We start from the raw sequence: 25,438 nt of genomic DNA, 5'->3' as shown, positions 1-25,438 counted from the left end.
TTTAAGAAGTAAGATCCCTTCACTATCTCGCTACAAGAGCCTGAGGAGAAGATGACAAAAGCCCCTGGGGTCAGGGCCGGTGCAGATGGGAAAGCTTCTGACTCTCTTCTCCTCCCTACCAGTCACCTGTTGCTCTTCCACAGGTAAGAAAAGATAACTGACAGGGACAAAGGAGTCGGGCCATCTCCCCCAGCAACTCTGGCTGGTCAGGGGCAGGGCCTCTCCTTGTCCAGACCACAAGACACACGGAATGGTGTGCTCCTGCCCCCAGTCTCAGGCAGGGAGAGTTTCCTTCTGTGCAGGGACTATAGCAGCAAGTGGTGCTAAGCTGGCCTCTAACAGTGTGGCCCTGGAGAGGAGGCAAGAGACAGGTAAAGCTCCACGTGCATTTGCGGGCCCAAAGCCGGATGCTCCCCAACAAGAGACCCCAGGCCCAGGGGATGGCTGTGGGCCAAGAAGCTGAGCCTAAGCACCCAACTCTTACCCTGGCTGCTGCTCTCCCAAATCTCAGTGCCCAGGCTACTTCCGGGCACAGTCACGTCACTCTGCTCCAGGCACAAGTTGTTTTGCTTCTTAGCAAAGCGAGGAGGAATACGGGAGGAAAGACTTCGCCCCTTGACAGGCACCTAAACAGAAAAAATGGTGATGGAGTCCAGCCTAGACATAAGGCATGAAGAATGACAGGTTCTTCCCAGAGAGGGGACCCTGGGGCCCCAAACCACCCCATCAGAAACTGCTCCGGAGGTGCTGGGACTCTGGTCACTTGAGACCTCAAGCACAGGTAAATGGCAATGCCAACAAAACCATCCCAGGAAGGGCTGACAGGCCGGTGGACACAGACTCCCAGGGGCCAAGTGCACAGTGCCCGGCCCTGACTGCCTTGGAGTACAGGGTCCGTCCCTGACCCTCATGACGCCCTGAGTGACAAATCTCATCCCAAACAGGCCAGAGCGGTGGGAGGAAGGTGGGCTTGGAGGGGCTGACAGCGGCGTGCATCCTGCTCAGACACATTTCAGCTGTTGTCACCGGAGACAAATCACCAGCTTTGAGAAGAGGGATGCTGCACCTACTCCCACAGGGCAGCAGCGGTGGTGGGTGCTGGGGCACAACACATGCCACGTAAGCACTCTCTCCTTCTCCTCTTCTATCTTGGGCTTAATTCACAGCTCTCTCATCTCTCTGGCTCTGGGGGTCTCGGTGCAGGCCCACCCTCCCCTCCTTCACCCCCCACCCCTTACCTGTACAGCCTGCTCCTTCTTCCTCCTCTCTTCTTCCAGCAGACGGCGCTGCTTCTTGGTTAGGACCTCGATGAAACCTTCACCCGCCATGGGGCCTACCTCATTTTCCTCCCCAGGGCTGGACCCGCAGTTTTCAATGATGGAATCTGAACCCAGATTTCACAAGAAGAGACAGTGTTTCCATTCACCAGAAGAAAGGATAATGCAACCCTATCAGCTCTTGATATCTAAGGATGGTTCAGCTCAGAAGGCTGGACAGTACCTGGCTTGATGCCTCCAAGGAGCATTGTTTGCAGGGTCTATGGAAATCCTGCTGGGATCTCTACACCCTCCCCACTACCCCTCAGCACACGGTTATCCCAAACCAGGGACCTGAGGAGCACTCCAGTTAAGAAGACAGTCTCTGGAGACAGAAGCTCTGATGTCTCAGCTCTACTCCTAACCAGTTGCATGACCTGGACAAACCACTCAGCCTCTCTGGGCAGCAAGTTCCCAATCTCTTTAAAACTAGGACACCTCGGGGTACTCTGGGGGTTGGCAAGGCTGTGAGCAATGTGAGGGCAGGAATCCTATCTGTTCTGCTCACCAAGGCAGCCCTAGCACTTAGCCCACCACATGCCCAGAGGCTAGGATGCTCAGAGAAGGGGCAAGCCCAGCAACCCGACAGAGGCTGCCATGGCCCTCAGTGGCCTGGGCTCTTCTTCCCACTGAAGAGGCGAGGAGACAGACTCACTTCCATAGTTCAGGTCAAACTGTTTCATGGTTTCTCCCTGTTCACCCGCCCTCTGAGCAGCCAGCTTGGCCTCCTTCTCTGCCTTCTCACAGGAGGCTTCGGGGATGTCCGATGTGGCATGGGCTGCCCGCTCCAGGGCATAGTGGCTGCTCCCACCGCTGCAACCAAGACCTCCAGGCAAGGCCTCATCTGGGGACCTATAAAGGAAGGAGGTTTTCATTAGGTCAGAAGTGACCAAAAGCTGAGGAAAGGGAAAAAAAAGGAGAATCTGCATGTGCACACAGCACGCACACAGACACAACGCTCTGACCTACAGCAGCCCCTCTGTTGAGTCGAAGCTGCTCACCAGCAGCACTTCGGCCCGCTCACGGGGAAAACCACTCTGCCCCCACCCCTTCCAGGGCTCAGGACCTCTGTTACTCCCCACCACATGCCAGACTCAGCAGGCCTGCACAAAAGAGACAACGGAGGGGATGCTCCGAGCAGAGCCTCAGAACCTTCTGCTCCTGGCACGTGAGACTGGCTAGCAAGGCTAAGCTAGCCTGACACCTAGAAGGATCAGCGTCCTCTTAGGGTACCTTCTCTGGGGCTCTGAGTTAATCCCACCCCAGGTTTCTAGTCCTGGATTCTAAGGAGGTTGGGAGGCAAGAAGCAGCCTTCCTCAGCCAGAGGCATGACCTGCATGTGAGCAGGAAATCAGGTCGCACAAATGACTCCCTGCACGTATCTTCCCCTTTCCCTGATTCTGGGCAACCTGCAGGCAATGAGCCACCACACCAGCCACCGGAAAGACCTCTAGGTTCAATGAGAGATGCTCACGGGGCCTCAGGCAGCTCACTCCCTTGGGCTACTACAGGACTCTTCCGACGAGGCGGTCAACCCCTGAAGCGGAGCCACATCTCACTGTCCCTACTGGGCCAGGAGGCCAGCCGGCCCACCAGGATGCTGGGTGACAGCAGCCCCGGGGCAGAGGGATCTGGGAGACTGTGCCATGCACAGGTAGCGACTCTCACCCCAGCAGGGCAGCAAGGCACATATGGAGGCTGAACTTTTGGGGGCACTGCTGGAGCAGCCACCACATGAGGACCGCTAAGGTGGGGACCACAACAACAACACGCCACAAGAGAAGCACACAAGCAGTGCAAGAGCAAGTGATGGAGACGCTCACACAAAATAATGGCCTTGGTGGGCAGTCGCCCTCCTGGAGCATGACAGAGGAACAGAGTCGGGGCACCTGACACACGGCAGGACACGCATGCATGGAGTGCTGCTTAAAAAAACGGGTTTAGTAACAGAACAACAGCAACAGAAAAGAGCCCGGGGTTGGGTTTGTGTTTTACCTTTTGGCTTTCAAAGGCGTCCCATTCTGTTGGCTCTCATAACGGGGAGAAGTGTCACCACCACCTGGCCTAACGGCCTTCTCCCCAAACCCCCCCGGCTCCAGCTTTCGGCTCTGCCTGTCGGCCAGGGGCCTCTGGCTGGAGAAGCTCCTCTTGGCCAGCTCCTTCTTCTCGCCCACGGCAGCCCCAGGCAGGCTACCGTCCACCTGCGGGTCGGGCTCGACCCCGGGGCCCTCATGCCGCTCCCGCCTCTCACTGAAGTCACTGCTCTCAGAGGCTGTCTCCCATTCCTCGTTGGCGTGATCAGACGAGTTCTGGTATGAGAGCTCAGGGGACCCACTCTTGTCCCCAGGGCAGAGCTTGGGCCGGCCTGGCCATGGCCCTGCCAGCAAGTGGGGCTCCTCCTCAGGCCCCCACAGGCCCAGGGATTCCCGCTCCTGTCGGAGGCGCCGGAAGCGCGGAGGCTTGTCCTGGCGTGGAGGGCGCCTCCTCCGGAAGGGCCGGTTCTCTGCGCCCTCTGAGTCGGCTGCGTGGTCATCAGGGAAGAAGGGCCTCTTGTCCTCTGGGCGGCTGTCCTCGAAGGCCCTGGCACCAAATGAGTCCGAGTGTCTGTAGGCATCGGGGACACAGTCTCTGTCTGCAGGTCGCCGGGACCCGCACGTGTCCGGGGAGCCATACTCCGGCCAGGAGGCACCAGGGCTCTTGCTCTGCCAGTGGGTGGCCTCTTTGGACACGAAGGTTCTCCGCCCATAGCCGCAGCTGCTCAGCCGCGGAGGGAGCGCCCGACCGAAGGTGCGAGGGCCTCGGCTCTTGGCTTCGGGGCCGCCGGGGTCCTCGGAGCACACCTTATTGGAGCGCCAGGAGTCCCTGAAGTCGCCCTTCCTCAGGGTGCTGCCCTCGCGCTCCAGAAGCGAGCCTTCGCTCCCGTTCTCCGAGCCTCGCTGCCGCCGCCGCTTTGGAAGCTCTTCGTACTCGGAGCCCTCACTGTGCGTCTCGCTGGCGATCCGCCGCCGCGGCTTGGCCCTAGGGAAGTCTTCGGGCTGCCCAAAGTCCCGCAGCCCCCGGCCACGGCCGCTCCTCTGGCCGCTGCTGTAGATGCCCCGCGCCCCGAGCACCCCCCCGCCGCAGAGGCTGGGGCCGCCCGTAGGCCGCCCGCGGAAGGTGAACTCTCGGAAGCCACGGCCCCGGCCCCGGGCCTGTCCTCGGCCCCCAAAGGCTTGCTCCTCGTCGATAAAGATCCAGTTGTTCCTCTTCGTCGGGGGAGTGTCGCTCGACTCCCGGGAGGGTCTGCTCTCCCAGGCCCTGTCGGGCTTCTCGTCCTCTTCGCACCTGCTGGCCTCGCGGCCCAAACTAGCTCGAGCAGAGCCCTGGTCCTCCAAGGGGGAGGGGGAGGAATTGGCCAGCGCGGGGTCGTTCTCTTCATCCTCGTCCTTGTCCGCCGTGCGAACCGGCCCCTTCTCCTTAGCCACACGGGCACTGTCCTCCCCCAGTTCCTGCTTCATCTTCTCAAGCTCCTTCTCCTTGTCCTCTACCTTGAGGGCTTTCAGGACAGGCTTCTTGATGGGTCCTGACCTCCGCGTCCTGCCGGTCTGCTCCTGCTGCTGGCTGCCGGGGCCCCGGGGCTCGGATGTCCACTCGGGCTCCAGGGACGGCTGTTTGTTGGGGCTCCCTTCCTTCTCCCAGGAAGAGACGTTAAACGACGGCTCCTCCCGCAGTGCCCCTTTCTCGATGCCGTTGACTGTGTCGGTGGCCTCTGATGGATGGCTAACGTCCCAATTGCTATACTCTTGCTTTTTCTCAGCTGGGGCAAAGTCGGGCTCCAGTGGGGAACACCTGAGGTCTGGGGTGTGACGCCCAGGAGCACCTGCTTCCTGAACATTTTCTTGGGGTGGAAACAAAAGCTCCTGGCCTATTCTTTGAGAAGAGACACAGCTGTCAAAGTCTGCTTGGGCCTTCTTGTCAAAAGCACTCAAGAACTCCTCCCCTCTCTCCTCAAGGAGATCGCGCTGGGCACCTATGCCCCCTGACCTTCCGGGTGAGGCAGAGTAAGAGCTTTCATTCCTGAAAAGGAACCAGAAAAATCAGTCAATGTGATTGGAGCCTGGTTCCTGGTTTCCATGCTGAACACAGAGCTTAGTTTTAAAAAGAAAAAAATTTTTTAAAAAAGAAAACGAAAAAGAAAAAAAAAACATAAGCACCAACATTTGCTCTATCTTTAAACGCGTCTCAGAGCTGCTGGGCCATGGGTTGCTGGGTGGCCCCTGGAGTCCAGAGTGAAGAATGCGGTGGCTGCTGGTGGACTCAGGGTGCCACCTGGAGGCAGAACAGCTGGGGTCCTCCGGTGCAATGACAAGCTGGAGCCTGGGAGTCCACGGAGAGTCTGGGGCACTGGGCCAGCAGGGTGTGCTTGCTTCACTTTCACAGGAAGGAGCCACGACCCGGGCACTCGACCCTGCCGGACCCACCCCTCACCCTGACCCAAGGTTCCACAGATCTGCCTCTGACCCAGGACCTCTCCTCAGCCGCTGCCAGTCTCGCCGACAGGTAATCGTCTCTCATACGGAGGCATTCAAGCAAAACTCATCACATTCTCCATCCCCGGAGGGCACTGCCAGTCCCTGTAAAGCCGCCCTTCCTCTGGGCAAAGCCTCCGGGGACAGAGCTTCACCCAGAACCCCTTGCAAGCAGGACACGGAGATTCTGCCTTGAACTGCAGGCCAATAGGGCCAAGTTTCATCTCACCTGACATGCATGTCCATGGCCAAAGTGTCATTCGATTTTGGCTGGGGAAGCGAGTAGCCCTTGCTCTGCAGTGCCATGTAACCCTCGGGGCTCCACACGGGGGCTGGGTCGAGGGTGGCCACTTTCCTTTCTTGCAGTGAGGGCACACAGTTCTGGTCCTCAGAGCGACAGCCAGTCCCACTGAGGGAATCCTGGGGCATCAGCGGCTTCATCAATCCTGAAGAAGGCAGAGGCAAAGAACTTGTCTGTATCAGCTCAGAGAGCCATGCTCCAATCTCAGGGACAACCAGAGGCTCAGAGGAGACAATGGTTACCCTGTCATGTGGACACAACACCCCACCTGCTCACCATCACTGGGCTCACCAAGTTCTCGGACCTCAGAACCTCTGAAAGCACACATGCCTGCAATATGAGGTGTCCAAAAGACCCATTCTAAGGCCTGGCCCACCTGAGGTCCCGGGTTCAGAGCTCCTTGTTGAAGAATCCACCAGACTGGCAAATGGAAACTGGAAATAAACTAACTGGAGAGCAACTCCTGTCAGCAGAAGGCGTAGAAGGGCCAATTCATCAGCCACAAAGGTCTGTGTGCAAGCACAGATGCCTTAAGTCTCCTGCATACATACATGTGAGGAAGAGGAGCTGCAACCCAGAGTGCTTGTGTGGACAAAGGGCTGGTGTCTGCCTGCTTAAAAACTCAAGCAAGAAGACTTGGGAAGGGATTTTGGTTTCAGTTCCTTTTTTATTTTAAGATTTTATTTTTTAGTTCTCTCTACACTCTACATGGGGCTCAAACCCACAACCCCAAGATTAAGAGTCAGATACTCCACCGAATAAGCCAGCCAGGTGCCCCAGTTCCTTCTACTTCTAGCTCCATGATTGACTGCAATACTCCACAGTTTTGTACAATGAATGAGAGCAGAGAGACCCACATATGACAACAAACTGTTAACTGGCCTGAGGTGATTAAGAGACAGACAACAGGGATCCCTGGGTGGCGCAGCAGTTTAGCGCCTGCCTTTGGACCAGGGCGCGATCCTGGAGACCCGGGATCGAATCCCACGTCGGGCTCCCGGCATGGAGCCTGCTTCTCCCTCTGCCTGTGTCTCTGCCTCTCTCTCTCTCTGTGTGTGTGACTATCATAAATTAAAAAAAAAAAAAAAAAAAAAAAAAAGAGACAGACAACAGGATGCCTAGGTGGCTTCGTCAGTTGAGTGTCCAACTGACTCTTGGTTTCAGCTTAGGTCATGATCTCAGGGTCATGGGATGGAGCCCTCCATCGTGCTCCATGCTTAGAGGCGAGCCTGCTTGAAATTCTCTCTCTCCCTCTGCCCCTCCCCTTGCCTCAAACAAATAAATCTTTAAAGGGGGAGACATACACTTCACCCCACCAGATATAAGCTGGATGGGGAAAGTGTGGTCCCATGGCCTCTCTGTCCATATTGATCAAGTGGGGGAGGGTAGAGGGGGAGGCAGTGCAGAAATTAAAAGTCTCATCGGGCCTAAGTCCTTGGAGAAAAGATATGATTTTTCAGATACTCTCTTCACAAAGCTTATTAGCAGTCATGCACTTTGTTGTGCCCATCTTTTAGCCATAAAATGGTTCTAAATTAAGCCAGTGGGTTTAAAGCTTTCTTGTAGGTATGGAGTGCCCTGTTCAAATGCCATTCCATTGATACAGGAATCCAACATATAGTGTGAGTCAAGTGGTAGAGACCCTCTCTGAACTCTAAAATTACATACCACTCATTAAATACTGATTATGAGGCACACTAAAGCGCTTGATACTGTACATCGGCTTATTTTTGGCAATGTGGCAGTTCTTACTACCTGAAAAACCCTGCTACCACAAATACTCTCTGCCACAAAAATGCTGGGCAGAATGTGTCAAACATTTCACCTGTAGAGACACCTGGGTGGCTCAGTGATTGAGTGTCTGCCTCTGGCTCAGGGTGTGATCCCACATCGGGCTCCCTGCAGGAAGCCTGCATCTCCCTCTGCCTAGGTCTCTGCCTTTCTGTGTCTCTCATGAATAAATAAATAAAAATCTTAAAAAAAAAAAAATTCACCTGTAGAGGTTCCCAAGAAAACGGGAAACCCCCAGGGGTTTGAAACCACAGCCCCAGGCCAGTGCCACAAGCTGGTGCCTCCTGGACAGGAGCAGGGAAACACACTTGTCAGTCCCAGCAACTATGGGCTTCTTCAACACAGGACAGCACAGGGGATGGCGTTTTTCTGGGTAAGGCAGAGAGCTATAACTGGGACGCTGCTCAAGATGGAGACTCTCAAAGGGTAAGGGCCTCAATTACAAGGCAGATTTAAAAATACATGCTCTTTAGCATACAGGAACAACTAAGTTTGTGTCTTGGCCTGGGCCAGTTAGGGAAAGACAATTTGCTGCTAGGCTGTGTAGGCTTTCATGCAGTCTAGTGGGAGGAAAGTTCAGATTTATACCCCTACAGCGGTTCAGAAATTTCCTAAGTTAGAGTAACAGGTGGTTCTAGGCTGGAAGGAGAAGATATAAAACCATCCTGGAGGAACTGACTCTCCATTCAAGCCATACTGGATTCCCACAATAAATAAAGTTCTATGAAGATGAACTCACGATCCAAAATTACCAGCAATGTGGGAAGCAGCCCACCATGAGCCCACAGCAGGCCACAGGGTTATATGCCTCCCTAAGAACTTCAGGTAACAGAATAATAAACATGGAAATTATGTTTTAAATTATAAAAGCACAAAAACTAATTGAGAACTTAAAAAAATATGCATACACAAAAGATAGATTTGATTTGATTTTGGCTCAGGTTATGATCTCAAGGTCCTGGGATCAAGTCTTACATTGGGCTCCATGCTCAGAGAGGAGTCCATCTGAAGACTCTCTCTCTCTCTCTCTCCCCCTCTACCCTTTCCCACTCACCCATGCACTCTCTCTCTAAAATAAGTTAAGTAAATCTTTTTAAAAATGAAGATTTGAGAAAAAAAATTCCAGTAATAAAAATATAGTCACTGAAATTAAAAAGTCACTGGACAATAAAAAAAAAAAAAAGTAGATTGGACATAACTGGAGAGAAAATTGACACAACACATTGAGACAGAACAGCAAGAGGCAAAAGAAAAAGAGATCTTAAAAACAGCCAGAGAGGGATCCCTGGGTGGCGCAGCAGTTTAGCGCCTGCCTTTGGCCCAGGGCACGATCCTGGAGACCCGGGATCGAATCCCACATCGGGCTCCCGGTGCATGGAGCCTGTTTCTCCCTCTGCCTGTGTCTCTGCCTCTCTCGCTCTCTCTGTGTGACTATCATAAATAAATAAAAATTAAAAAAAAAAAATAGCCAGAGAGAACCAGGGCCCAGCAGAAAGGCTCCCACAAAGAAGGGTGGCAAGAAGGTGTTCTGCCATCAACAAGGTAGTAACCAGAGAATATACCATCAACATTCACCAGTGCATCCATGGAGTGGATTTCAAGAAGCACGCCCCTCAGGCACTCAAAGAGATCCAGAAATCTGCCATGAAGGAGATGGAAACTCCAGATGTGCACAATGACACCAGGCTCAACACAGCTGTCTGGGCCAAAGGAGTTAAGGAATGTTCCATACTGTATCTGTGTGTGGTTATCCAGAAAATATAATGAGGATAAAGATTCACGAAACAAGCTCTAGACATTGGTTATCTATGTACCTGTCACCACTTTCAAATATCTACAGTTAATGTGGATGACAACTAATCGCTAATTATCAAAGTATAAAACTGAAAAAAAAAAAAAAAAAAAAGGCATCAACCAGAGAGAAAACAGAGCAGGTTACACAGACATGAATCACTAAGCACAACAGGAGCCAAAAGAAAAATGAAATACAAAAAAAAGAAAAAAGAAAAGCAAAATGAAATACTATCTTCTTGGTCTTGAAAGAATTGCCAACCTAGAATTCTATACCCAGCTAGAGAAAGGGGGTCATAAAGACTTTTTCAGGCAAAGAAAACCTACTGCCAAAAACATTTCCTGAAGAATTCAACAGAATTTACTTCATGAAGACGCATGTCACACCCAGATGGAAGGAAAATGCAAGAAAGAGAAGGGAGCAGAGAAACCAGTAGACGGAAGCAAATCTGAACAAGCACAGGTTGCACAAAACAACAAAAACAATAATGACTAATTTGGTAGGCATTAAAACAAGGAAGTAAGATTCTAGGGAACAAGAGAAAGATGACGTCATAAGAGCTCATGTTAGGGATGAGGATGCTGACGGGCCGCGGCAAGTCAGCGGTGCAGGTGAGAATGTAGCTAACACGGGACAAACAGAACGCAGAGCACAACAACATAAAGAAGAGGAAAATTTGATACAAAAGAAAGGAAGAAAAAGAAATGCACAGAAAGGCAAGACAAACAGGAAAGCATAAAATAGGAGAGTAGGAAACCCAATGTACTAATCCCCAAGATTTAATGTGAGGCACTTTGGCAATTAAAGTCAGAGATTTTCAGAGTGGCTAAAACCATACGTACCTTTTTGGACAAGACCGATTCCCCCCAAGAATCGGCTCAGAGAGACTGACAGGAACAAGATGGAAAAAAGATTCCAAATAAGCACTTGTCAAAAGAAAACCAGAACGATGACATGAAGATTAGACGGAGTGGACGTCAGAGGAAGGAAAGACAGTCAAGGATGGTGGGGTGTACATGACGACGAGGAGAATGAGATGTGTCATGCCACACCTGTCTGCTTCCAGACAGAGAGAGCAAAACCTGACAGGCTCAGGGACTGGACAGATCTACGGCCACACCAGGAGACTTTCACACATCACTCGTGGCGGGATAGATGCGTGCCACACCACACAGTCAGCATGTTCCGTGTCGTGGGCCACATCCAATTGGAAGATAGTATTCTTTTCAAGCAAACCCAGAATGTTAAAAAAAAGAGATCATGTCAGAGCCTAAAAGAAAATCTCAACAAATACCAAGCAACCTAGATCAGGAGCTGGCTGGCACTGGGAAGCCCTTGGGTGAAACCTGACCTGCCACCTGTTCTTTAAAAATAAAGGTTTACTCGAAAGCAACCAGACTCGTTCAATTACTATCATCCTTGGTCATTTTTGTTCTACAGCAACAAAATGGAGTAGCTGCTCAAAGCCTAAAATATTTACTATCTGGAATTTATAGAAAAGTTGCCTGATCCCCGAGTCTGTATCGTGCAGACAATGTCACCTGATCACCAAGAAATTATATTAGAAATTAACACCATAAGGATAATCTTAAATTTCTAAATATTTGGCAAATTTACAACATACCCTTAAAAATCATCAACCAAAAAAAGGTAACAAATCAAAACCAGAATAACATTTAAAACTGCACAATAAAAATGCTGTACCTATAGTTCAGGTAATACTTAAATACAACAAAAGGTCAAAAATTAATGAGCTAAATATTCAACACAATTATTTAAAAAGAACAGAGACATTTGAAAGGAATTAATGAGGAAAAGAACAGAAAGTAATGAAATAAAAGTCAAATAAAACAAAGGAATTAAGAAATCCAAAAACTGCTAATTTGTTCATTTTTTTTATTTTTCAAACGTTGCTTTTTAAAAATGGCATTACACAAACCTTGGGAAGGACAAATCAAGGTCAAAAAGAAAGAAGGCACAAAGAACAATAAGAATGGAAAAAGAAAAAAAAAGGAGAATGGAAAGAGATAAAACTTCAATAACAAAAAAAAGATGGACAAAACAACACAGCAGGAACATCAGAACTAATTAAAACAACGTATAATGCATGACCAGAAGGACTCTTCGCCGAGATTCTGTGTGAATATACTACAACCATATCATCCCCACTTTGCAAACAACAAAGTTAAAATTCAGACTGAACCTGTGAGTTAGTTACAGAAGAGGCCATATTAGAAGCCAGGTGGGTCTGATTCCTGAAGCAAAACCGTTCCCCCACACCATCCTGGACTCTACTGGCATGGCCCACGGGAGCATGCTTACCTGAGGGATGGAGGGCAGAGGGGTAGAAATCCACCGGGGGGCGAGTGGGCGGGATTCGTGGGTCCATGTAGGAAGGCATCATCATCCACCTGGGATCGAAACCCAGCATCTGGGGATGGTGAGGGTAGAAGGTGCGCTGTGGGTGGGAAGGTGGAGGGTATACCGGCTGCCAGTGCTGCATTTTGTACAGCTGCTCCTGACCGGGGAAAGAGATCAGGTTAGACGGGTGCCCCAAGGCAGAGACCATGCCTGTGTGTGTATTCACGGGAAAACACACACCCATGTACATACAGCACACATATGCATGCTCACTCACACGCACATACCCACTCCCCTACGCACCCCCCCACAGCACACAGTCACGTCAAGCCCGGACTTCAGGAGTCTCTGATGGTTCCCCACAGCTCTCCGTGGAATAGCCCGAATCCCACCAGGCCCCATATGAGCTGCCCTACCTGCCACTAGCTTCACTGCGCATGACTGCCTGGCTTTCTGTGCCATGTGGCTGCCTGCCTCGTGGGGCCCCGGTAACACACTGGGCCCTCCACCTAAAAGGCTCCTGCTCCCTCCCATCCTGGCTCACACCCCTGCTCTTCCTTCAGCTTAAAACACCGTTCTTCTGGGCATCCCGCTATAAGACCCCGGGCAGGATCAGGCCGCTGCCCTCTCCTCTGCAACACTGGTGCTTCTCTGTAGCACTAACAGTAGGTTATTATTTTATATTTCTGATTTCCCTTAATAAAACTCTAAGAGACTACAGGCCAAGTTCACTCTAGTATCTACCCATGCCTCCTACCACCAATCATGGCACATAGAAAAAAATCACAGCACAAATGAGTATCAGCAAAACATTCAAAATCAAGGTCCTAGATCTAGTGACGGTTCACTTCCAGCCCTAACCCCATCGCCACCGGCGACCTCCAGGGCTGCCCTCACAAGTGCACCCAGAATCAGCATTCCAGCAGGACTCAGGTGCAGTCAAGACAAGAAGAGCTGCCCGGCCATGTCTTCCCAATCTGCAAACAAGAATGCCTGCCTGGCCTGCATTCACCGGACAGCTCTGCGGGCACTCACTAGCACTCAATAAACACAGCTCTCGGCAGCGGGCCTCCACCCAGAGCTGCTCCTCCTCTGTCTGGACCCCAGGCCCCTAGGGAACCGGACCAGACAGTCTGTCTGCCAGCCTCCTTCGTCTGCCCTGGTGCTTTCAGACTCCTTTCTATTCTTAAGGAAGGACTTACCCATCCCCACCCCCCACCCCCCAGAAGTGTTACGTAGAGCAACTCTTACTGCTGCATCTGGCTGGAGTCACCCCAAAGACCTTCCTGATCGGTAATTCTCCACCAAGCCTGTGTGTAACTGTACAACACTGGTTCACGCTACTACACTGTCAAAAGCACAACGTCACCTCCCGTTTATAGCTCAGGACCTGGTGAGCTTCTGAAGTATCTCACAGGGGCCCAGGGAAAGGAAGATCTGAGGTGAAGGTATTAAATGCAACTAGAAGAGATTCTGGAGAATCAGCTCAAGAGCCTGATTTGTCTCCCTAAGGCACACGTGTTCTGAACCACGCTGGCTTATTCTTAACAATGATTTACTGCACATCCAGCTGCTAAACTATGTCACATCCATGTTTCATCTGTTTCCCACCAAAGTGCAATGCACGTCAGTAATCTTCTGTTCCTCCGCGTGTCACTCCTCATCAACGGGTGCTCCAGCCAGACCACAAGAGATTGGTATGATGACAACCATCACCCAGGCCATCCTTCCTGGGGCAGACAAGATTGCTTCTACGATTTATGAAACCCTAATAAAGAGAATACTGCTAACACCGATAAGCCAGGCTGTAGGTGCCATAAAAGCCTCTCTGCCATACTAAGGCAGGAATTCATTCCTCTTGGCCCATCCAAGGCCACACTTGACTAGAGAAGTTCCAAGATCAGGATGCGAATCAGTTCAACTCAACACCTACAAACCTACGTCCTTAACCAAATGCTAGCACACCTGTCTGACAGCTTTCCAAGCCCTCTGGGCCTCCTTACTCCCTGGGAGGGTCCCAGGATGGACAACACTGGTCTAAGGAGAGGCCACAGTGAACTGTTCTGAATGAAAAAAACAGTCTTCGGCAAAACTACACTGAGTGCACACACCACTAACGCTTCCTTTCCAACTTCAGACAAAGCCAATAAGCTACTAACAACGGTTTTATTTATTCACAGGAGAAACCACTTGGAAAAATAACATATGGCCAGGGCTGATCTTCTAAGGCTATATGTTTTTGGTGCAGCTCCTGACATCCCGGCCGGGGATGGGGCTAGAGGAGGGTAGATTTCTGTTGGCTGTTTTCACTGAAGGGGGAGGGGACATCCACTTAGCAGGCAGATCTGTGTACAGTGACCCTGTTTACCTGCTGCTGTTGCTGCTGCTGCTGGCGCTGGAATCTGGGAGGAAGTGACTTCTGGTACTTGCTGAACTCCTGTGCAGGGGACCCAGCCTCCCTGGCTCCCTCCTCACTGCTGCCACTCTGGGCCACAGCTGGAGGAACCATCGGGGCTTCTTCCAAAAACGTGTTGGTGGCTCCCTGGGCAGAGAACTCAGGAGAGCCTGGAGGACAAATAACCAGAAAAATGGCTGCAGTGAGCTCACTGAAGCTGGGCTGTCCAAATGTTTACAGCAAATGGTTGCTCTTATTGGCATGGACATTCCACTGCTGGACGATTCACAGCCCTGAACCTTGGCACTGGGCTAACCACCCCACATGCATGAGCTCACAGACTCCCCATGATGCCATCCCTTTGGAGGCAAAAAAGCTAAGGGTCGAAAGGTCAGGTGAACTGCCAGAGGTCACACAGTCAGTGGTGCAGCTGGGATTTGGTTCCAGGCAAGAGAGGCTTTATTGAAAAGGACTCCGATAAACCAGAGCCGCCACCAGCTCAGCAACAGCCCACATCCATCAACTGAGCAGCAGGAGTCCTATCCAAAGGCTGTGTGGCCCAGCAAGTCACAGGCCTCTCCTTGCCTGCTTCCTCATCAGTAAAGGGAGGAGAGCAATGCTGTTCACCCCTCAGGCCTTTGTGAGAATTAAGTGAGATAATCCATGCAAAGCACTTAAAACACTGCCTGATCGGTAGCTAGCACTCAACACTATCTCCCATCTTGGTTCTCTCTGAATTTCCTTCTATCTTGCCCCTGTCTCAGCTTTGCATTTTTTTTTGGATCCCCAGCTTTACTGAAGTATAACTGACATCTGCATTCTTAATTCTCCTGTAGGGGATGATGGAACCCCAATGCAAAGCCTCAGGGACCCAGAGGAACACTGCAGAAGCACAGGACAGGCACACACGCAGCACCCAGGCCCACCCCAAGCACCAGTCTCAACTGACCAGGCTCACACCAAAGCACCCGCTTCCTGGCCTCTCTCCACCGCCCCATCTCAGCAAGTACAGAGGCTGGGCACAGGCTGTGCTAAGACTTCTGTTCCTGGCCAGAAGGGGGCTGAGGACCAGCAGGTCAGGAACGAGACTCATCTGAGAAGCTTTCAGGGACTGAACTTTTTATCAGATCCTTCCCTCCTAAAGAGTTGTTTTTAGTTCATTTAAGAATATCACAAAGAACAAAGTCGGTGGTACTCTTGAAAACTGCTGCAAGAGCTACTCTCCGCCACACAGTGCTGTTCAATGTCTCTTAGGGAGGCCGTGTGATCCATCCTTTGCGGAATTAACGCCAGGAAGAATGTACTCTAACAAGCAGGCGGGCTTCTCTCAATGTCACAAAGGCACATTCTTCCTGATTTTCTTAAATGAACTGAAAGGACCCTGTGCTTGTATTAAAGCCCTCCAGCACCCGCATCTTTGGTTGAGCAGTGGCAGAAAGAGAACAGTGATGAGGGTAATGGGGACAACGTTGGTTATCAAGCATGCTTTCCGTATCTAGAAGCTGTGCCAAGCACTTTCTGTACATTCTGTCCCGCGGCCCCTCAGTGTGCAGGCAGGTACATACTATTTCCATCCTGTTTTACCGATGAGGAAACAAACGCCAGGGAGGCGAAGTGTGTAGCCTCCCACTTTCAGAAGCTGCAACAGGATGTGAGCCCAAGGCCAGAACTCAATGACCAGAGCTTCCCAGCATCCCCTGCTGTTCGCCACAGGTTGTGCTAGGAAGCCAGGAAGATGCAAACAACAGAGCACCGCCAACAGCCCAGGGTGTCCGGTTCACAGAACAAGGGCCCAGCACTTACCTTTGCGCACAGCAGGGCCATTCTCCTGTGGCGGCAGCTTCTCGGTGCCTGGAGATCGAGGTACTTCCTTCTCTACAGGCTTCTGGGCCTCGCCCGCCTTCTGAGCCTGCTTACACTTCTGGTCCAGCTGCTTGAGCTTGGCGGCACAGGCAGCCAGCCTCTCTTCGCGGGCTCGGCGCTCCTCCTCCTCCCGGCGTTTTCGGGCTCGCTCCACAGCCTCCGACATCTCTGACTGCACAAATTTCTGCCGTGGGGGTGGCTTGTCCTCTTTGTCCTCAACAGACTGTTGCCGGAACATGCTGCCCATCGAGGACTTCTGCCAAGAGAATAAAGTCAGATGAAACATTGGGCCCCAAGCCCAGGAGATGGGCTACCCACCATCAGTTCTCATTCCCAAGACCCCTGAGCTTCTTCAAGAGGCAGCAGTCACGTGTTCGGTGGACCTGGGTTTCAATCCTGCTTGGTCTTTTACTAATCTGCAGTGACGTCTAGGCAAGTGCCAACGTCCTAAACCTTAACTCCCCATGTGTAAGCTGGGGATAAAGGAGGCCCCTTGGGACAGTGGATGTGCAACAAAGAACATGCTCCACACCGCAATCAAGACAGCAAACAGTGCCTGGACATTCTGGCCACTGCTAACACGCACACAAGATTAGGGCCTCCACGGCCAGCAGCCAGGAGCAGAGACCCACTTAATTTCTTACTTAAGTTGCAAAACAGCTCTCCTCTTTCTCTCATGAAAATACCAAAACCTCCAGGTATAAAGGGAGCAAGAAATTAAAATTCAGTCAGAGAGATGGCTTCAAAATGACTCTTCATAGAAAACATCTATTTTGGCCACTTTATCTACTCTGGGTCTCTAACTGGTTGCTAATTACTACTGGGAAAGCAGTAGGAAGCCCTCTTGATGTTGGGAAGGTTTCTCCCCAAGCTGCAGGGAACGGAGTATCATGCGGAATACATCACAGCACAGTTGATGGGCAGCACCAGTCACTGAAAGCGCAATAAGGAATGACCATCCCAAAACAGAGCTTCCCATTCTGGGTGCTAGCGACAGATGCGTACAACAGTCATGAGTCCTCAGACGTAAACAAACAAGATCTGTGCCTTTTCTGGTACACTCATGAACCCTCCACAAAAGCACCATGTAATACATTCACTGCAGCCAAGGGCTTTTCTCCTGGAAGTTAACTTCTTATAATCCAGGGACAATAAGGACAATCAGAGAAGATTAGGAACTTCTAACTTGGAAGCATGACAGTACTTTCACACAAAGTAACTGGGGCCAAGCACATACTTTCCTTTCCTGTTGCCCTGGACTAGGCCTGTCCACACTCTGCAGCGCATGCATGGTGGCATGTCGCCATCACTATCATCTACCTCACCCCCCAGTGCTCCTAGAAATGAAAGAACAGAATCAAAGGGTATATGGATCGCCCCCGCAAGACTTCTGAGGTGCCTTTCTAAAGTGCCCCAATATTAGCTGTCATTTAAAGACCCAGTTCTCTGCAAAATATTGGAACTTTTTAGAAATCTGAACGCATAAAATTATACAGTTTTTTTTTTCTTTGTCGATTCATCTAACTCACATTGTTGTTTATGAGAAGGTCAAAGTGAAACCTCCTTGAAATACTGAACAACTCCAACACAGGAATGAAATTTGGATTAATTACAGGGTAATTTCCAAGAATAGCTGTCAATTTTGTTTTCCCTGTACCTAGCACAGTGCCTGGCACACAATAGGTGCTCAATAAAAAAAAAAAAAAAGACTAAAGATAAAGACATTTTCATTTTATAAGATGTGGAACCAGAGTCCCTTAAATGGCAAAATGCATTAAAAATGGCAATTCCTGATCCTGGGGACCAGGGATCGAGTCCCATGTTGAGCTCCCTGCATGGAGCCTGCTTCTCCTTCTGCCTGTGTCTCTGCCTCTCTCTCTCCTCTCTGTGTATTCTCATGAATAAATAAATAAAATCTTTAAAAATAATAAAATAAAAAAATAAAATGGCAATTCTGGGATCCCTGGGTAGCTCAGCAGTTTAGCGCCTGCCTTGGGCCCAGAGCATGATTCTGGAGTCCCAGGATCAAGTCCCACATCGAGCTCCCTGCATGGAGCCTGCTTCTCCCTCTGCCTGTGTCTCTGCCTCTCTCTCTCTCTCTCTCTCTCAATCTGTGTCTCTCATGAATAAATAAATCTTTTTAAAAAGTGGCAATTCTGTTATTGTTGTTCTGCCAAATGTATTTAAGTTAATGCCTTTCTCAGACCTAACTCTGTGCCTCCCGAACAATCAGTCTCAAAGTCATGAAGTCTGGAACAATAAGGCAGGCATCTGGCACCAAACAGTCTTGGTGGTTCAGAGCAGGTGGTCAGAACGCAGGCAGGGAGAAGAGGGTGTCCATGTGGAGATGTGGCTAGTGTGGGAGTTAGAGCCCAACCAAGCACGGTGAGGATTCAATTCATAAGGAGAGGTGGCCCAGCAGGGAGATTCAGGGTATCCACGTGGGGCTGGGACTGGGTTGGGGGGCACTGACAGCTGAGTGGGCGAGGAAGGCATCTGTGCAAGGGAGAGAGGATGGGGACAAAAATGGGAGACTGGTCACACACAGGGGGACTGATCAAGTAAGTGTGAATACTAGGGACAATGGGAAAGTGGAATTATAGATACAGAAGGGGAGAGAACCAAGTTGGATTGTGTGGAACCAGAGGTATCACTGTGAAGTCATGGTTCTCCATACAGATATAGAAATAATAAAGATGTTGGGATCCCTGGGTGGCTCAGTGGTTTAGCGGCCTGCCTTCGGCCCAGGGTGTGATCCTGGAGTCCTGGGATCAAGTCCCACATAGGGCTCCCTGCATGGAGCCTGCTTCTCCCTCTGCCTGTGTCTCTGTCTCTCTCCCTGTGTGTCTCATGAATAAATGAATGAAATCTTTAAAAAAGAAATAATAAAGATGTGAACATGTATATATGTGTACACATATGTATATCTGTATATACATACACACATTTCCTCACCCTGTCCACCAAGAAGGCCTAGGAATAATAACACCCCAAAAGCAGTGAGCACTCCCCCTAGGACTCACATATTGGTTTCTAAATATCATAAGGGCTGATCCTTGATCAAGGCAAGGACAAGACAAAATGACCTTGGAAAAGCTTGTCCCGGGGCACCTGGCTGGTTCAGATGGTAGACCAATCATTCGACTCTTGATCTTGGGGTTGTGAGTTTAAGCCCCACATTGGGTGTAGAGATTACTTTTAAAAAAGATTGGAATTAAAAAAAAAGAAAAAAAGCTTGTCCAATCAGAAAGCAAGGAAAGTGCTCAATTTCGAGTGGGACAGGAGGACAGATGCCAGCTTAAAGAGGTTCCTGCGAGCCAAATAAAAAATACCTACAGCTCCAAAACAACGAAAAGAACAGATTATAACCCACTGATAAAAGTAAGTAAACTCGAAGTTCAATGAGAAACAGGACAGTCATAGTCTCAAAGTATCTCCACACAATTTCTTATCAGTTACAAACGTGAAAGAGAGAAACTCCATAGAGTGAAATTGGGTGGACATGAAAACCTTAGTCAAGAGATCAGAGTGAAGGTTGTCAGAGCATGGACAGAGTGGAATTTCCTGTCACCTGGTGGGGCACAAGCTAAAGAATCAGTGTCATCTCTGAGACATTCTAGCCAAAAATGGAAACCTTGAACCCAGTCATGAGGAAGCACCAGATAAAACCAACTTGAGGTGCATTCCACAAAATAACTGGCTTACAATCTCCACAAATGTCAAAGTCATGAAAGTTAAGGAAGGCTGGGGGACTATTCCAGAGTGAAGGCAGTGTGTGATTCTGAACTGGATTCTTCTACACAAAGGACACTGATGGGACAAATGGTACAAGTTGGATGGGGTCTGAGAATCAGATGGCACTGATGTATATCAATGCTAATTTCCTGGTTTTGACCGTGGTTATCTAGGAGGCAGAAAATAAATATAAGTGTTCCGTGGTGACAGGGCCTGACCAGGCTGGCAACTTACTCTACAAATGGTTCAGAGAAAAATATTCTTTGTATTATGCTTCTAACATTTCTGTAAGTTTGTGACTATTTCCAGATTTTAAAAGAAATTTTTTAATGAAAAATCAAGAGAGAGAAATGTCCACCTAGGACTTTTCAGAAACCTAGCCACTGAACTCAGTGAAGTACAAATGCATAGGACAGACAACCAGATGACCTGTTGTACTGCGGTCTCAGAATTCTAGTGAGATGAATTTGAAAAGAGCATGTGTTCGTGTGTGTGTGTCCCCAGTTCCCAGCTAACAACAGGCACAGAACCCCTCCAGTGACTGTGGTACCTGGTAGTCAGGGCCGGATGTCCAGCTGTGAAGTTTCCTGGAAGGTGGTTGAGGTTCTGGCACTTTCCGGACGACACGGGTCACACCCACTGTTTCGCCCCAGTCCTTTCCTTCCTCTTGGGGACGTTTGGCATCAGCACTGTCTGCAGAGCTCATTGACAACTGCCGCTGCCGTCTGGGGTCCCAACTGCTCCTGGGACAGACCACAGCAAGGATGAGTTTTCCTAGTCAGCCCAAGCGTGGTATGGTCTTACCCATCAGAGGGCCTAAGGAATTGGGGGAAGCCAGCCATCCATACACCAGTGTCCTTCCCTGGAATAGATCTACCCCACTGTGTGTGAGAGGACAGACCCAGAACACCAAAATCCAGCACCAACATTTACCAAGTCACTCTTACACACAAATCTACAGGTGGGGCATTCCAAAGCCATTACTTGGTTTATGGGAAAATAAGTCCTTACTCTCCCATTTTAAAGGGCTGGTAACAGAGTCTCATAAAGGTTGGGGAGTGGTCTTCCCAGGAAGAGTGAACAGATCTGAACCCAGAATCCCAGATGAAGGTCTTTCTCCTTAGAATTTGGCTCCTTCCCTGCGCTTTGTATAAAGGAGATATTCAATTTTCCTCCAAATAGCAAAAGACAGCTCACTAAATGATGCCATAATACAGAGAGCAAGAGGAGGAAGCCAAGCAGATGCAGTATGATAAAGGGGAGAAGGGGTTCCAAACAGAGGCTGGAAGGGAGTGGAGATCTGTGCAGTGCTTTACATGCTGCAGGAGCAACCAAGGCACAAGGGCAAAATGTGTATGCGGTGACCAAGCACATCTTTTGTGTAAAAAGAGCCCCAGACACACATCAAGGAGTTCAGAGAACAGCAGGGAGTCAGGTGTCATGAGTATGTATGTGTCTGCATGTCTCCATGTGCACACATGTAGGGAGGGTAGAGGGAAGATGAGGCTGGTAAGGTGGCTTAGATCACAGCAGGGCAGCAACCACTCTTGACACCACTTTGAGGGGCGCCAAGACCACACAAGGCTCCTGACCCACCAGGAAAGATGACTAAGGCACAATGTGGAGAGAGAACACAAACTGGCTACCCTCTGAATAGTCCAGAAAAGAAAGGATGTGGTCCCAATGGCCCAGAGACAATGAACAGGAAGGGACAGGGTCCAGGGGAGTGTCGGGAACCCATCATGGACAGGGAGACAAAGAAGATGTAAGGAAGACCCGGGAGCCTGGAGCAAGAGACTCATAATCAACCCAAAGAACCCCCAGAAAAAGTGTAGGTTCAGGGAGGGAATGCTTTGGGGACTCTCAATTTGAGATATCCTTGGTCACAGCCAGCAGTAAAACTGTGTCCAAATCCACTCTTAACTCGTTCAGTTGAACACTTCATTCACGTTAGCTATAAGAGATAAGGAACAGAGTGTCCTACTGCTTCTCGAGTCTGTAAAATCTTATGTCTTTCCCTTTGATTTAAATTCTTGCTCACCATTTCTTCTGGGCTTAGGGTCCCAAGAACTGACCCACAGATATTTCTCAAGTGCACTCAAAGCTTCAGTTAAAACCAAACAGTATTAAAATAAATTAGAGAAGCTTCAATTAGTTAACTGTTTGTGGATAGGAGAAAAAGTAGCAGAAGGTCACTCCCCATTCCTTTTAGAAGAAGGGTTCTGAAGCAACCGACACGGAATACAAAGAAAAAGAGCGGCAGACTCAACTATAGACATTTGGTTATTGACAATAAAGTCGACAAATGGAAACCCATCAAAGCATTAATATCTAAAGGATATAAAACACTAATCACATTTTAAAGCAGATAATAATAAGTCTAATAAATAAATATACAAATGAAATAAGCAACTCCATACAAAGGAAAGCATTCATGTTTGCTAGTATTCAAAAAAATAGGTCAAAAAGCAAATTAAAGCAGCCATAGGTATTATTTTAAAAGTACTAGCCAGAGGCACTGGGGTGGTTCAGTGGGTTAAGCATATGCCTTCGGCTCAGGTCATCATCCCGTCCTGGGATGAAGCCCCAAATCAGGGCTCCCTGCTCAGCGGGGAGTCTGCTTCTCCCTCCCTTGCTTGTGTGTGCTCTCTCTCTCTCTCAAATAAATAAATGAAATCTTTCCTAAAAAAAAAAAGCTCTAGTTAGTTAAAGCTCTAGTTAGAAGTCTGGCTGGCTCAGTTGGTAGAGCATTCGACTCTCGAACTCAGGGTTAAGACTCCAAGCCCCACATTAGGGGTGGAGTTTACTTTAAAAATGAATTTTAAAAAAAAGTACTAGACAATCAATCTATTGCTATTAAGACCAAAAACTAGAGGGACCAAAAATAGAGGGACCAAACTACAATGAAGTATTTTCCAAAGAGCATTATAGGTAAATTAGTCCAATGAAATAATCTAAAAAAGGCAGAAAAAAATGAAATGGTCAAGTAAGTTCAGGAAATATGGTATACCCCACTCAGCGCTTCTCCCATATCTCTCAAAGATCCCCAACATGCTCCAGCACACATACCCTTGGCTCTGGGCAGCCTTGGAGTAAAGCAGTAAGTTGAACCCCATAGTATCCCAAACTTGCCTAGCCAGAGAAACCTTTCTGGGCACCAGATTCATAAGTGATCTGTGGAACAAGTGGTGTCCAAACTCATTCAGGAAAATACTGGCACAGTGATTAAAACCACTAGGACTCAGCCAGCCAGCCAGCCAGCCAAGCGTGCCGGGATGTACACTCTGGCTCCAGTCCCACACAGCTGTCCCATCAGCAGCATGGAAACCATATCTGCCCCTATGAGGCTGCTTGTGACCAGGAAATGCACTTGGCATGGTGACCAGCACACGGCTGTACCAATAAGTAACACCAGATGCGTGTGCATCTGGCTACAGTAAGAAGGATGGGGGGATCCTTACCACTTAGGCCTGCCATCCTTCCCAACTTCTTCCTCCTCTTCATCATCACTGAACTTCAGTTTCTCTGAGTAGTCCACTTCCTCATGAAGGCCTACAACAGGGAGACCAAGAAAGAGCCAAGTCTCAGCAGTGCTAAGAGCGCCATCCTGGGGGTTTCCTCCAGTCAGGGCTTATACTGGCTCAATCAAGGGGGAGGGCAACCTGGCCAACTGCTATCATGACGGACACCATGGATAAGGTGAGGGACAGCTATGGCTTTGGGTGACAGCAAAGCAGCCTGGTCAGATTAACCTTTCCACAGATAACAGGTCTTCAATCTGGACAAAATATCTTACAAATGTGGTAAAAGGTATGGAAGGGTGAACAAAATAGCAGGCAAAACTAGACAGGGGTCCAACCAGGCAACAAAGAGACTTGGCCAATGGGATGTATGAGCTGCTGCTGTGCCCTAGGGCACTGCCAAGCCTCAGGGGGACAGAAAGTGCCCATCATCGGAGAAGTGGGCACACAAAATGTGGGAGATCCAATCAGGGGAACGGTATTTTGGCCATGAAAATGAACATGAGATGTATCTTTAAAACATGTTCAGTGAGAGAAGTCAGACACAAAAGGTCACACACACTACTATACTGTGTGCTTCCATTTATATGAAATGTCCAGAGGGATCCCTGGGTGGCGCAGCGGTTTGGCGCCTGCCTTTGGCCCGGGGCGCGATCCTGGAGACCCGGGATCGAGTCCCACATCGGGCTCCCGGTGCATGGAGCCTGCTTCTCCCTCTGCCTGTGTTTCTGTCTCTCTCTCTCTCTCTGTGACTATCATAAATAAATAAAAAATTAAAAAAAAAAAAAAAGTTTAAAAAAGAAATGTCCAGAATAGGCAAAACCACAGAGAGAAAAAGTAAATTAGAAAAAGTAAATTGCCAGAGGATGTGTGTGGGGGTAGAGGGTAACTGGGAATGCATGCTAATGGTACAGTGCTTCTTTTGTGGGTGATGGAAATATTCTGGAACTAGACAGTGGAAAATGGCTGCACAAACTTGGGAATGTACTAAAATTCACTGAATTGTGGACTTTAAAAGAATGGATTTAATGGTATGTGAAATTTGTTCTACAAACTGTATCTTTTAAAAAAGAAAACAGAAAGTCCAATATAATTACAAGGCAGATTTGATGAAAAAGTGTTTCCTTTCAACACAATTGGGTTGAAAGGAAAAGGATTAAAGAAAAAAAAAAAAAAAAAGACACACATGGAAACAGTAACACCAGAGCAAAGATTTTAACATGGGACAAAAGAAACTCGCATTTCTAGTGATATAGGACATCTAAAGGATCAATATATGTCAGAAAAATTAGAAATGTGCATATGCCTAATAACAGCTTTGAAACCAATGAAGCAGAGAAACAGATAAATCCAGTCACAGTGGAGAATTCCATACCTCATTTTCAGTACCTAAGAGAATTAGACAAAAATACAAGTATATAAGATCTGAAGGACACTTCAACCACCTTGACTGTAACTAAATTGATATTTACAGACCATGATGGTCAACTGCAGAATACACTTTCTTTTCAAATGCACTTGAACTATGTCCTGGTCATAAAATAAGTCTCAATAAGTTGAAAAACCGAAATCATACAGTGTATGCTCTCAGACTATAAAAGAAGTAAATTAAAAATCCAGAAAGCGGGGGATCCCTGGGTGGCTCAGCAGTTTAGCGCCTGCCTTCGGCCCAGGGTGTGATCCTGGGGTCCCGGGATCGAGTCCCACATTGGGCTCCCTGCATGGAGCCTGCTTCTCCCTCTGCCTGTGTCTCTGTCTCTCCCTCTCTGTGTCTCTCATGAATAAATAAAATCTTTAAAAAAAAATCCAGAAAGCTTTAATAATTAAAATGAACAGATAAATAAAATAGAAAACA

At 49.1% G+C, this 25,438-nt stretch overlaps 1 protein-coding gene across 10 annotated transcripts in view; it reads right to left on the bottom strand.

The window, feature by feature from the left end:
• Positions 1-25,438, bottom strand: part of PRRC2B (proline rich coiled-coil 2B) — a 92,262-nt gene that overhangs the window by 18,895 nt on the left and 47,929 nt on the right. For 9 of the 10 annotated variants that reach the window (XM_072778383.1, XM_072778388.1, XM_072778385.1 and 6 more), the window contains 10 exons: positions 23,524-23,614; positions 20,613-20,805; positions 16,268-16,583; positions 14,438-14,634; positions 12,031-12,226; positions 6,054-6,270; positions 3,312-5,372; positions 1,972-2,168; positions 1,239-1,384; positions 485-626 (listed from right to left, as the gene is read on the bottom strand). In XM_072778383.1, the coding sequence (XP_072634484.1) occupies positions 485-626; positions 1,239-1,384; positions 1,972-2,168; positions 3,312-5,372; positions 6,054-6,270; positions 12,031-12,226; positions 14,438-14,634; positions 16,268-16,583; positions 20,613-20,805; positions 23,524-23,614 (3,756 nt within the window). The remainder of the gene's footprint in view (positions 1-484; positions 627-1,238; positions 1,385-1,971; positions 2,169-3,311; positions 5,373-6,053; positions 6,271-12,030; positions 12,227-14,437; positions 14,635-16,267; positions 16,584-20,612; positions 20,806-23,523; positions 23,615-25,438) is intronic. The other variant, XM_072778393.1, reaches the window with a different exon arrangement.

Source organism: Canis lupus, chromosome 16 (genome assembly GCF_048164855.1).
Source record: "Canis lupus baileyi chromosome 16, mCanLup2.hap1, whole genome shotgun sequence".
Taxonomy (NCBI): domain Eukaryota; kingdom Metazoa; phylum Chordata; class Mammalia; order Carnivora; family Canidae; genus Canis; species Canis lupus.
The sequence above is the reverse complement of the archived record's forward strand: the minus strand, read 5'-3'. Positions and strand labels throughout refer to the sequence as shown.